Here is a 13,687-nt window from a genome sequence, read left to right as displayed (position 1 = left end):
GTGTTCTTCCAATTTTATTCATTCACAATTTCATAGAATTATTTTTCTACTTGAACAGAATAAAACAACTCGGGGAGATCTCATATGAAAAACTACAAATAAGATTTTAATTTGAACTGAAATTAAGTGAGATTCTGTTTTATAATCTGTATTATTCTGCAACTTTGTATCTATAAAAGATAAAACAAAAAAATGTCATAGTTTATAGTTTGGTTAAAAAATAAATCACAGTATACAGTACATAGATTCCTCCCACAATTTGCACTTATCTAAAATTATGATGTACAACCACATGTCAACATAAAGCTAAGAATGCAAACAAAAAGAATAACAACAGATGAAAACAGACTTTTCTTTTACAAAGCACTGCTGGTAGCCACTACAGTCGAGGAGGTAGCTTCCTTAGTTAGCATCCCATTCTTGATTACTGGTTTTCTTTTCAAATAATTTACATACAAAAAAAAAAAAAGATTTGTACATTTTCACCAGATGGGACATCTCAAACTCTCAAACTCTCAAACAATCAACGGACATTTTGGTTGGTGCAAAAATGTACACACCCGGTCGAGACTACGTGGAAAACAGAAAATAAAATGAAAAAGATTCAAATTAAATGCTGCATTATAAAAGACACAAGAATGTCTCGTTGGTGGAAGAAAAACGTTTCCCTACATTGCCTAAATTCCTGAGCACTCACATGATGTGCACTTGTGGATACACGCTCTGAGGGTGTATCCACCTTAATGTGTACAGTCATGCTCCAACACACCAAACATCAGTCAATCCCTCGTCACACACAGTCTCACTCAGGTCAGCTCTCAGGGTGAAACGACGTCTACGTTAATATACTTTACTATATAATAATGCTCTTCTGATGATCTGCACGGACTGAAATGAACATACACTAAGTGTGTGTAATGTCACTGGATTGGAAAGACACTGGAGGCAGTGAATTAGTTTAAAGATAATTCCTCTTATTTTCAACATAGGTCTTATTTTCATACTTCATGCCTGTTTATTCTGGTCAAAATATCGCCAATAACTTCACTGTAGAGCTGTAAAGTATTTCAAAAAGATCCACACTGCAGATACTTGTCTTTAAATATCTGTGGTTGAATAATAACCACCCACATTTCAATTATTATTATTATTTTTTTTAACTTTTTGGCACTGTTTACACACTTTTCTTGTTGACTCAGCTGGCTGCCAGTCTTGTGCTGCGTTTTACATCATGTTGGAAGAAGAGGAAGAGTGGGATTAAATTCATGTGTTTAACTTGGACGGTATTCATGTGTTCAACTTGTCGCTCACAAGCCAAATTATGTTTAATGATACGTTTTAAATCAACCCAACAATGGACGTCAGCTATCACTCTTCTGATAAGTTCAAATTGTGTGCTGCAGTTGATTTAGATTTTTTGGAGGGGAATTTAAAATGAATTTAAATTAAAATAAAAACCAAAGTTTACTGTATTTTTCTTTTGTGACATTTTGGGGAAATATCCACTTTTGTGCGTTACATGAGAAAAGCGATACCACTCTCATATCTGTCGCTAAATATGGAGCTAAAGCCAGCAGCAGCTTAGCTTTGCATTAAGTCTGATAACGGAGGAACCTCTATCTTTACTCTGTCCAAAGGTAACATACCAGCACATCTAAAGCTCATTATTTTCACGACTATAAACGATTATTTTCTCACACACTATGAACATTTTTTAACGTTAATATGATCATTGGTATAGATGGATTTATGTTTGATTCTGAAAGCATTATTTCCTCTCTATAGGCAGAAGTTCTTGTGATATTCTCCTGGCATTCTCTCGTTTAATCCTTCAGTTTTTTAATAGATTGAAGAGACTAGCTGTTTCCCTCCGCTTCCAGTCTTTATGCTAAGCTAAGCAAACCAGCGGCTGGCTGTAGCTTAATATTTAGCATACAGACATGTGATGAGTGGTATTGATCTTCTCGCCTTACTGTCAGCAAGACAGCGACTAAATGTATTTCCCAAAATGTTAAATTATTCCTTTGATTGATGTGATCTTTTTAACATCAATGTGCGGTTTCTATTTACAGGAAACAGTGTATGCTTATTAAACTCTGTGTATTCAACAGAGCAATGAGTCCACAATTATTCTGACAGCCAGAAATAATCTGAATATCAGATAAAAAACAGGTCTTATTGCAATATTTAAGCATTACTGTGCTGGAAAGGAAAATGTTTGTTGGGTTTGATGTGTCTCTTGGCCGAAGCACAAATACAATATGTACAGTAGCTCTGCAGTTGAGAAGAAAGAAAATCCAAATGATCTAAACCAAACAGCATGATGGGAATAACTCAGAAAAATAAGGCCCATATTTAAAAATAACTGGAATAATCCTTCAGACTATAATGACAATAATGACCTGTATGCGTGTACTAGTTGTTGGTGAAGAACTAAACAAAGAGAAGTGCTGTTGTTTTGGTGAATGCTTGGGTTATATTGTATAATCATCATTCAAAGGCCACCTGAAATCGTCTCCACCCTCCTGCTGCTCAAACAATAAATAAACTCTTTCACCACCACCAAGCATAGCTGTTGCTATAACAGTGATATCTGCTACTTTTATCACATTCTTAGTCTTAGTAACTTAAAGCAAAGACATGTTTATTACAGACTGGCATTTACTGATACCATTCTCAGATTACGATCACGGGCAGGCAGGGCAGACGTTATTGCTGACGTTACATTATCCCCCTCTGGCAGGTGAAGACCACCTGAAAGTTACATTCACGCAGAAAAGTCTAGGATGATTATTCAATTTGCTACATTTATGTAAAAAAAATAAATAAAAAAAATCAAAGTATAAAATCAACAGTTGCTGTGGAGAAGCTTTAAAAATTGACAAGATGTGTAACAATTAAAATTGAAAAAAGCTTATAAGCACAGGTAAAACAGAGAAGTCTTTGACACATACATTGAGGCTCGCAACATCGTGAAAATCCAATCGAAAAGCAAAGAGGCAGGCACTGGTGGCGAGATCTTCCTTTGCGAGATCCTTTCTTGACCAGTTTATAAAATGATGTGCTCAGTTCAGCTCACGTAGAAATGGTCTCCAAGTTTCCATAAGCATACCAAGTTCCCTTTAAATGATTGGTTGCATCTCTGTTTCCACAGTAATTACAAACATAAGTGCTTGCTGAATAGTCTTTTTAGCAGGGTAGTTGGCACATTTTGTTGTTTTGATATAAAAATTGTTTATATATTCTTGTAGCATCTAAAATTCACATGACAGAGAGATCTGTGCACACAGACGTACTGGAGCTTCTGAGGCGTCCTTAGTCCTTGACTCGAGGTATGTTGTATGAGTAGTGTACCAGAGGAAGGCCTCTGCTCTGACAGAAGCAGGCTCTGCCACAGGCCTGAACCTGGTCCGAACTGTCCGACACAAACGAGTCCCCCTCGTCCGCGTACTCGGACTGAGCGGAGGGCGTGCCGCTGTCTGCCCAAAACCCTTCGGCACGCTGGCACACTGCAGCTCCCGCCAGGAGGGTGGGACAGCTGTGAGACTTCACCAAGTGTCTACAGACTGAGGAGGACGAGGGAGAAGAGCAGGTCCTGGCATGCAGCGCAGCCTCGCACTGCTCGCATACAACTGTCTCTCCGCAAAGCTGCGAGTACATCCCGCAGTCAAAGCCCAGGTGGGTGGAGGAGCCACCGTCTGTGAGCTCCGACCCTCCGCCGCCGTCGTCTCCGTGACTTTCTGCGCCGGCCTTCACCTCCCTGGTCAATCCTCCGCGTAGCCTCAGCCAGTCCTCCCTGAAGGCCGGGCTGAAGAACACATACAGCACTGGGTTCAGGCACGCAGGCAGCGGGAAGAAAATGAGAGTGACGGACTTGGCGATCTCTGGGCCGCCGGCTGTAGAGCCCGTCAACAGAGGGGCGAAGGAAAAAGCCGCAACGGGGCAGAAGAAGATGCAGTTGGTGAAGATGAGCCAGGCTACGTGCCGCAGGGCACCGGTCTGCTCCGGATCTGCCAGCTCCACCCTGCCTAGGTGGCAGTACAGCTGGGTGTACACGGCTGCAGTGAACAGGTACGCCAGCGCGTTGAGCAGCACCAGAACAACTGTGACACTCAGAGCTGGACTCTCTCCGCCAGCGAAGGGCAGGCAGAGAGGAGAGGCAGACTGGTCACTGGAGGTCAGGAGAGGCAGGCAGGCTCCAGCAGCAGCAAGCAGCCCCAGGAGTCCGGCAGCAAGGCCAAAGGTACGATCTCCTCTCCAGCATCTGCGGTGGCTGCCGCCGTTCCTCCTGGGTGACATCATTACCTTCCCGAGAATCGTCCGCACGGCCACGCTGCGCTCCACGGCTGCCAGCGAGAGTAACAAGACCGCCCACTCTGACGAGAAGACGGCCAGAGCTCCTGTGACCTGACAGCCAGGCCCCATCTCCCACCACACACCGAACTCGGCGAACGAGCCCCAGGTGGCGACGTCGAGTACGGTCAGCACGCCGACGTAAAGACCCGTGAGCAGGTTGGCCAGGGCCAGTAGCCCCATCAGCAGCCGAGCAGGGGAAAGCGACGGAGTAAGGGAGTGGGAATGGCCTGTGGCTCGGTGCGTGGGGGAGAAGGTGGCCACCAGCACGAGGCTGTTGAAGACCAGCGACACCAGACAGATGAACCAGACTGTCAGACGAATCATCCAGTTACCCAGCAAGTGCTCACAAGGCTTGAAGGCTCCTGAAGACAGAAACAATGTGGTTGCTTGAGAGTTAACACTTAATTTAGCAATTTATTTTTTTTATTATTTCAAAAGCTTTTATATTATTGATACACAGATGCATAAAGAAACACATACAAATCTGTTTAATGCTTACCTGGTGATGGAGAGCAATGCATAATCATTGAGATTCTTTCCACATCCTCTCCACCTAAAATTAAAAGTCATGTAAGAAATGCAAATGTTAAAAAGACAAAGAATAGTGGTCAGGTATAAACAGCAGGAAGCATGTTAACAAGTGCTTTTGTGTGACTTTCCAAATTCTTATTTCTGCTATATAACAATCAACAATGGTTTAAGTTAATTATTACATCTTCCACAACCTGAAATTAATTTATTGTTACTATGCAATAGTGTTAAACTGGAATATTATTTAAATACAGTAAAACACATATAATAAAGACAAGCTTACTATCATTTTGGATTAAATAAAGGATGGTAAATTAATGAAATTATTTTAAATATTTACATCTGAAGCAAATGTTTTGTAACAAAAAATTGAAAGGACTATCTGGTTTACTGGTCTTTGAATTTTGATACAAGACTATAGATCACATAAATCAGCCCATGTGCAGAGACATGCAGACAAAATACACACTTTCTTGCTCTTTCTAAATTGTAATTACATTTACTTAAACTTTAAATTTTTCATAATAAGTCAAATAGGAAATGTACAACAGTATGTAATGTTAGTTAGTTGCTGAGTTAAAGTTATTCAATGCAATAAAACACATTGTAACTGATGCACATAGAAATACATCTTCAGTACACAGTCTGTGAACAGTAAATGCAGGCTAAAGCCAGAGTGGATAACATCTACATCTGATATCTGTCTGGCAAGAAAGACATTTTTAGCTGCATTTATGTAAATAAAACAAAAAAATAGTTTAGCTAACATGTAAACTGTTCCTAGGAAAAGTCTGTGACTGCAGCATTCCCACCTGTAGATTTCTTTACGTCATTTTCCTCAGAAGAACTTGTAATTGAGTCACATCCAACGAATGCACAGCACTGGTAGGCGTACGGGACAGAGATGGACCTACAAACAAACAGTGATGCTTTAGAAAGGCTGTGAGCATCCTGCTGAGGTCTAGTGTTGATAATACAGATGGTATCAAATGACAATACCTTATTGGGAAAAGCATAAATAACCTGTTTGTGTCTTGTGATTTTTTTTTTCCAATAATAATATTTGATGTTTTCTGTAGTGCGTCTACAATTGTGGAGAAACCAGATTCAGCTGGCTTTCTCATTAAATGTGAGTGAAAAGGTGGAGTTTGTCTTGTTTTTATGTAAATCTGTCACATACATACAGTACATATAATCACAACAGATGGAGAAATACAGAAAAAAATATATATTATCTTTTGTAGACATTTTGTTTACTAAAGGATTAGTCCAATTTATTTTGTTTATAAAGTTAGCAAAGCAACTGCTTGGTTTGAGTTTGTGCAGCACGGCATGTATACTGTGTTTTTTACATCACCATTTTGGACTCTGAGTGCTTGCCATCTTTGTGTTGCCGATGTTTTACCTCCTTTTCTCACTACCCATTGAAAACAAAGAGGTTTGGAACCTAAATGGCTTAAATGAATAAATACATTGACTGAAAACACCAGTGCCAGTACCCTCTGCAGAAAAGCCTGACTTCCCTCCCCACCATAACCACCATTTTGATGGCCAAAAACTCTCTTTAGAAATTGGCCAAATCTGCGTAAGGGCTACGTCCTGTAATGATGTGATCTTTCTTTCGGAAACTTCAGATTTCAGGGATTTATTCCAATCCTGTAGTTAACCCTTGTATGTTTTCCATAGTTTACAACTTGAATGAAATGTCTTTTTTGTTTAATTTAATATTCTTATTTCAATGTAGCTTGATTTTTCTTTCACCTTTCAAAAAATCACAATGTTTTTAAACATTGTTTAAAGTATTTTTGGGGTCATTTTGTGCCAGAGAAAAAATGAGAGAGAGAGAAAGAGAGAGGGAGAGAGAAAGAGAGAAAGAGAAAGAGAAAGAGAGAGAGAAAGAGAAAGAGAAAGAGAGAGAGAGAGAGAGAGAGAGAGAGAGAGAGAGAGAGAGAGAGATGGTGCTCACATGTAACAAAGGTCCCCAGGAATCGAACGTGGGACGTTTCAATTACATAGTCGGCACCAAACACTAAACACTTTGGATAACAGAACTTGACAGTAGACCACACACGTTCTGTCTCACCTGAGTTTGGGCAGGTTTTTTGCAGTCAGCACATTTTTCATCTGCGGGTTCCCTGAGAGTTTCAACTGACTGAGCGCGCTCAGTCCAGTTGTTGGAATCACAGTCAGAGAGTTCATACTCAGATCTCTGTAAAAAAAAATATTATACATAAGAAACTTAATTCTGTACAACACAGACAGTCAAACCAAGCAATGACATGGGACTGGAGAGTTCTGTAGTCATTATGATGATAAGTGGTAAAATAATACTCACAGGTTGGTGAGTGCAGTGAGGGAGAGGAAAGCATCTCTGTGGATAACTCGGATTTCATTTCTACTCAGGTCTCTGTGTGAAATAAAGCAGTGAAAGTCACAATGCAGGCATTAAACATTTGTTTCTACAGCATCCAGTGTGTTTGACTGAGTGGACTTACAGTAAACGGAGTGCAGAGAGACCCTGGAAAGTGTCCCTGTCAATTTGTTGAATATGGTTATGCTGAAAGCTTCTGTAGATTTAAAATGAGAATTGAACAGATTATAAACAAGCAAATGATCACCTGTATTACTTTAATTGATGGTTATTACATTATAATCTTTTAATCTTCTAAGCTTTTGAGATTTGTGAAGTGACTGCTACATGTTCAACACTCACATCTCCTGCAGTCGGACACAGCCCTGGAGGGACGGGAGCTCCTTGATCTCATTGTAGGACAGGTCTCTGATGGAGGGAAACAAACAGCTTCAACAATTAGACAACTGGGACTATTTAAAATGAAAGAATGAAGACCAAAAGTTGGATGGTTAGTCATGCTCCATCCTGTAAGATATAATTGGTCTATAAAGACTTCCCTATACCTTAGTGTGCACATTTTTCTACTGTGTGCAGCGGTATTAAAACCATAGTTTACCCATCCACCTATACTGGGACAATGTCTACTGTCCCAGTCAGTTCCTAATTATCTTAAATCTTCAGTGAGTGCAATTATTTGTAGAAGACATTTTTCAAAGAGGACCTATTATGCTTTTGTGTTTTTCTCTTTCCTTTAGTGTGTTACATAGTTTTTGTGCATGCAAAAGGTCTGGGGAGTTATAAAGCCCAAAGTCCACGCCAAAGGGAGTTCCTCTCCCCCACAGAAACACTGCTCCTGAACCGCCTGACACACCTTGCTTGAAGTTCTGCCTTTTCTTCCGTAATGTGGTGATGTCACTAAGTAATGCATTTGCATAATACCTGCCTAGCGGCTAGTTTGGCAGGTCGTCAAACAAAGCTAGTTAGAGCGGAGCTGGAGCGGAGTCCAAAGAGTTTGGTTCAGCTGACCAATCACAAGAGTGGGCCAATCAGAGCAGACTGGGCTTTTTCTCAAACAGATGGTGAAAAGAGGTTTTCCCGCACAGCCGGTATGAGAGTATTTTTTAAATTAAAGCCAGTAAACATGTTCTAGTAGAAACCCTAAAGTCTGCACCTGAAAATAAGCATAATAGGTCATCTTTAAGCACTACTGCTAGTGACAGGAAAGGAAAAGTCTCTTACAGCGTCCGAAGCAATTTGAGGTCCTCACACAGTTCAGCAGGGATGGACGATATCTGGGTTCCTGACAGGGTCCTGGAAATGAAAAACCTAATCAGTCACTCCTGAGACACACAAAAGCACAACCAGGAACTCATGCTGCATCCAAGTTCACTCACAGACTCTCAAGGTTATTAGTCCACGTAAGGATGGGGAAGTCCTGCATCATGCTGGCACCGCGCAGCATCCTGAAACACACATGGCAACGAATAGTTAAATCACAAACTCATGAACCTCACAGCATGAGTCGGAATGGATGAAACAAGGTCTAAGGACCCTTTAAAAACACACCAAAATAGTATTTTTAGTAAGTGTTTAAATCACCAAGTTCAGACAAAACTTGTTAAAACTTGTTTGCCAGGAGTCATGCCTAACGGTGGGACTTACAGGGAGTGCAGGTCAGACAGATTCTGGAAAGCCGAGGCGCCCACGAAGGACAGAGGATTGTCATAGAGATGTCTGGGAGGGCAGCAAGAGCAGAGGGGCAGAGTTCAAACCAAAATCATTTACTATGCGAGAATGGCTCCATCTTCTGGACATTCATCCACTGGAGGCTCACACTGTCAGCTAATACTGTATGTGTGCTTATCAGAAGGCATACTGTGCATTGTAGCATTTGTACAACTGTGGCTTATTAGTGTGCTATGTCTGTTTCTAAGTCGTGTCTGTGAGTTTGACCTTACATGGTTCGCAGCAGGGGGTTGTTATGGAAGGCCCCTTCAGGTATGGAAGCAATATCGTTGCTGTGAAACCCGCTGCAGGAAGAATATCAAGGAGACAGTGTGAACACACTTTGCTCAATATGAAACCCCAACATAATAAGTAAGTTAAGTTGACGTATGCAAAATAAAAAAAATATCCAAATTAATGATGCAAAAGGCAAACAGTCCACAGTTCAACCAAATCATGCACAAACAAAAGGTCTGCTGCAGAAATCAAGGTCTATCAATTGATTTAAGTAATCCTTTCATTAACAATTAACCTAACAATTAAATAATCATTTCATTGAATAATTAATGTGCTCATCTGGAAAACCAGGAAATAAGTAAATAAATAAATAAATAATTTTATTTTTAGCCTTCAAAATAAAAGCACAAATGTTGAAACATGTTGCTAAAGATATCAGTTAATGTATTTCTATTTAGTAATGATTTGATAATAATATAATAAATAGGATGTTTGCCATTTTTTTTACCTGATGTGTATGTGTGTCAATAGGAATGATTTACACAAATACGGAAATATTTGTAATTTTAACAACAGGTTACAAGTGTTTTGCTACTTTGCATGTGTGCTGTAGCTTCCCCATATTTAGTTCAGAGCTACTTTCTCAGATAGTTGTCTTTTTTTGTATCACATGAAAACTAAAAGACATTGAAAAGTCTCCTTCATGCTCTGTTAAGTTAACCTGTCCCTGACTTTAGTGTCGGTACAAAATGTTTCCTTCACGGAGGAGAAACAGGACGATGTACTCACAGTTCCTTGAGTTTGGGCAGGGCCTCTATCGCTTTGGGAAAAAACATCAGGTTGTTGAAGTTCAGATCTCTAGGATGAGACAGAGAGAGATGCAGGGAGTCAGCACAGTTTTCTTGCATTTGAAGGTAAATCCATCCCTCTACACCCCACTAATTAATGGCATATTTAACACAAACATGTCTACAATTAAGAATTGCTAGTGTTCAATTATCTGGTTCTCTCTGTGACTGAGCACCAAGTCACTCACTCATTATTAATAACCAGGATTACTAGCATTGTTATAATCCTAATAACAAAACATAAGACTTGCTAGCAGTACTGAATGATTTACTCTTTTAGCAACAACAACTGAACATCTGACCAGTAAAATACTCAACATAAATACATAATCCTAATAACTGATCCCTAGTCCATTGCTTGTGGGAATTATAGCCCACTGCAAAAAACATCCCCTTGTACTCTGTTAAAACTCTGAGGGCTCTCTTTAAACAATCCATAGCTAATGGTCTAAAGTGCATGGCGCAACTTACTATCTGAATAATGCCATTTAAAAAGCAGGAAAATACTGCGCCAGATTTTTTTGGTCAATGGCGTAATCGCTTTCTGCTGCCTCAAGATAGCAATGCGCCTGACCACAACTAATTTTAAGACCAACACACCCAGGGGCGCACAGATGGGTGCAAGTACATTTGGTACTTACACAACGTGTGCGCTTGGCATGAAAATGACAACCACGTCAGTCTGAAACTAGAAATGCCAGTTGCGCTACACGCTGCTTTGCGCCAGTTGTAAGATGGGGCCCTGAATCTTATTCCTGACACAATATGTTGCAACCAACTGAACCACGGAGCTAGCGCTACAGTTATTGATTATTCTCATTAACATCTATTTGACAAAACATTTTTTTTCATTAATTTATAAATTGGTTAGACTATAAAAAATGTCAAATATAGTGAAAATGTTTCTAGCTGTTTGCCATTAGGTAAAGCTGTTGCTAAGAGATTTTTCATGGCTGTGGCAGGAGGAAGTGAGCAGATTTGATAAGCATCATGTACTTTGCTCTATTTATCTTAGAGCAATTAAAGGAGGAAGTGGACACAATGATGTCTGGAGGACCGGAGCAGAGGAGGGTGGAGGAGCTGTTAGCACGCACAAACACGACTGCAAACACACTCAGACTGATACACACTCACACACATTAACTACTGTATGAATGTGCACTTACAGCGTCTCCAGGTTCACCAGCCCAGCAAAACAGTTGTTTCCTATCTCCTTAATTCTGTTGTTATGAAGATGTCTGGAGAAGCAAAAGCAGTTTCACACACATCTGTGAGATTCTCATACCATGACATATTTTAATAATCTTTCACTTTCATCATGGGTTTCTTATCAGTTTAAATTTTGCAGCTTCTGTCAGACGTTCCGCTAATCATCTCTGTACGGCAGAGTATGATTTGTGAATCAGGTGTCTGTACTGTATGTGTGTGTATGCAGAGGGCTTTCCTTGCCTAATAGATTCAAGGTCTTTTCTTCCTGTTTACCCTGACATGTTTATGCTAACCCTGCAGCAATACCACTCAGAGTGTGTGTCTGTGTGTGTTTGTGTTAATGTATAACAGTTTGGAACGATCCCTCAGATTCGTAACGCACCACATATTTGTACAAGTTCCTCTCGTGGAAGGTTTTAGCATTTCCCTCCCATGCATAAAACAACAAGATAATCTTGATTTTACATTAATGCTCGGAGTCGAGCAACTTTTTCAAAGTCTCGTTGACATTCAAATTCAAACCCCAAATGGCACATTTCACTGCAAAAGTGTAGCACAGCAGGGCATGAGCAGCTACCCGTTTTGTTGACTTATTAACTGTAAGCTGTGGATATAAATACTACAGTATGTTTGTGTTTGCAGTCTGATTTGCAGTCGCTCAGAGGATACATTGAGAGCTAGAGCAGGAAACAAGGAGAGGTACTTTGCATTGATTTGTGGTGACAGAATAATGCATATGATGCATGAAAAACTAAATAGGAATTGCAGCTTCTTTAATTTAGAGCGGAGCACCAGCAGTACAGTCATATTTTACTAACTGGATGGTGCTCTACGCAGTCAGATAGAGAGTTAGTCAAGTTATTTAATAGAAAAATGACCCCCAAAACATTAACTCAAAAAACTGTACATCCACTTATTACACGTCACGGCTGTGAAACTAAAGAGACATCGGACTATTACCGTTTACTCACACTGCAGAGAATTTGCATGTGTTGGCTCTCAACTTGAGAAATATCCTGATCTACTTTACACCCAATGAACTTTCGTTTCTTCAGATACTCCCTCAGGCCATTTTAGTCAACAAGAGAATGTTCTCTGTCAGTGTGCCTGGTTAATTAAGGTTTTAAAAAAAGTACACCAGCAGGTTGTTCCTGCTGAGTTATTTAGTATATGGGTCTATGAAGGCGGCATGCAAAGTTCTCCTGGCTGTTCTGGGGAAGTTCACTTAAATGACTCTGAAACTGTTTATTACTCAAATACTGTACCTTTTAAATCTCACCAAAAGCCTTGATTGATGAAATGTCATGGTATGGAATTGTTTAAATCTTTTTTGAGGGAATTTATCCAGTCACTGATGGTTTCACGACATGGCTACTAATCTATTTACAAATGTTTTTAGTTTTCTTTAGTGGTGATGTTAAATACATAAAATACAGCTGAATGCACTGGATGGTTAGGTGCCTATGGTCTTTTTTATCCATCCTACACACTGCGGCAAAAGCCACCTGGTCAAAAACATTAGTGAAACAGATGTACAGTAAATATTTGTACTTTAACACTACTCTGCAGGTTTTTTAATTATTAACCACAATTAGAACAGTAGCTTAATATAACTTACAGCACAACTAGACTGGTGAGGTTCGCGAAGGCGTTGTCTGGTATGAACGAGATGCGGTTGAGCGCCAACGTCAGAGCCTGAAGGTTCGTCTGGTGTCTCAGAGAACTGACGGGAACCTCCGTCAGGTTATTGTCGTCCAACCAGAGGTGGCGTAGCTGCTGAAGGCCTTCGAAACTGTCGTCTGGAACCGTGGTGATGTGGTTCGCATCAAGGCGACTGCAGAACAGATAAACAAGGAAAAAGTAATAGTTCATTAAATCAATACGAAATTGACATTGACTCAGGCATATGACACTGCTATAAATGCCTTAAAAACAGCAAAGAAAAAAAATAGAAAAGAAAAATTCATATTTATCATATCATTTTACTCTGTCCTTTCTTTCATTTTATTGTCATTTTCTAGCTCGTAGCAAGCAAAGCATCTATTGAAGTGTATATAATTTATCCTGGGTTTGAGTTTTGGTCCCTACCCAGTTATTTAAAAACTAATCCAATTATTTAATTTTATCACCAATGTTTTGACCGGTTTAACTTCTTCAAAGCAATGAGCAGCACCTCATTTTTATGTGCATTGACGGGACAACTCATGCTAACTCTACACAATTAGCCACAACCTATATATCTCCAAAAATAGGCACCTGAGTGGTGTTTGCACCTAAAATGGTTCCTTTCAATGCAGAAGAGCAGAAGATCAGAAAGTAAATCTGATATATTAACTTGACATTTTCTAACAAAATGGATGTAATATAATAGGTTAATATTCTCAAGTTTCATGATGTGAATATTCAGGGAATCTCATGTTTGACTATA

The 13,687-nt window shown here is 39.9% G+C and overlaps 1 protein-coding gene across 4 annotated transcripts in view; it reads right to left on the bottom strand.

Moving 5' to 3' along the window:
* Positions 1-13,687, bottom strand: part of lgr4 (leucine-rich repeat containing G protein-coupled receptor 4) — a 39,043-nt gene continuing 25,356 nt past the window's right edge. Inside the window, exons 5-19 of one of the 4 annotated variants that reach the window (XR_012591449.1) lie at positions 12,878-13,093; positions 11,217-11,288; positions 9,992-10,060; positions 9,199-9,270; positions 8,903-8,974; positions 8,635-8,703; positions 8,480-8,551; positions 7,601-7,666; positions 7,383-7,454; positions 7,223-7,294; positions 6,971-7,096; positions 5,700-5,797; positions 4,856-4,909; positions 1,710-4,718; positions 1-1,654 (exon numbers count right to left, since the gene is read on the bottom strand). Coding sequence is in view for 2 of the 4 variants with exons in the window: in XM_074615967.1 (XP_074472068.1) it covers positions 3,316-4,718; positions 4,856-4,909; positions 5,700-5,797; positions 6,971-7,096; positions 7,223-7,294; positions 7,383-7,454; positions 7,601-7,666; positions 8,480-8,551; positions 8,635-8,703; positions 8,903-8,974; positions 9,199-9,270; positions 9,992-10,060; positions 11,217-11,288; positions 12,878-13,093 (2,533 nt within the window). In the remaining 2 variants the exon portion in view is untranslated. Of the gene's footprint in view, positions 4,719-4,855; positions 4,910-5,699; positions 5,798-6,970; positions 7,097-7,222; positions 7,295-7,382; positions 7,455-7,600; positions 7,667-8,479; positions 8,552-8,634; positions 8,704-8,902; positions 8,975-9,198; positions 9,271-9,991; positions 10,061-11,216; positions 11,289-12,877; positions 13,094-13,687 lie in introns of all 4 variants that reach the window. The other 3 variants (XR_012591447.1, XM_074615967.1, XM_074615980.1) reach the window with 3 other exon arrangements.

Source organism: Sebastes fasciatus, chromosome 2 (assembly GCF_043250625.1).
Source record: "Sebastes fasciatus isolate fSebFas1 chromosome 2, fSebFas1.pri, whole genome shotgun sequence".
Classification (NCBI taxonomy): Eukaryota; Metazoa; Chordata; class Actinopteri; order Perciformes; family Sebastidae; genus Sebastes; species Sebastes fasciatus.
This window is presented reverse-complemented; position numbering and strand designations above follow the sequence as displayed.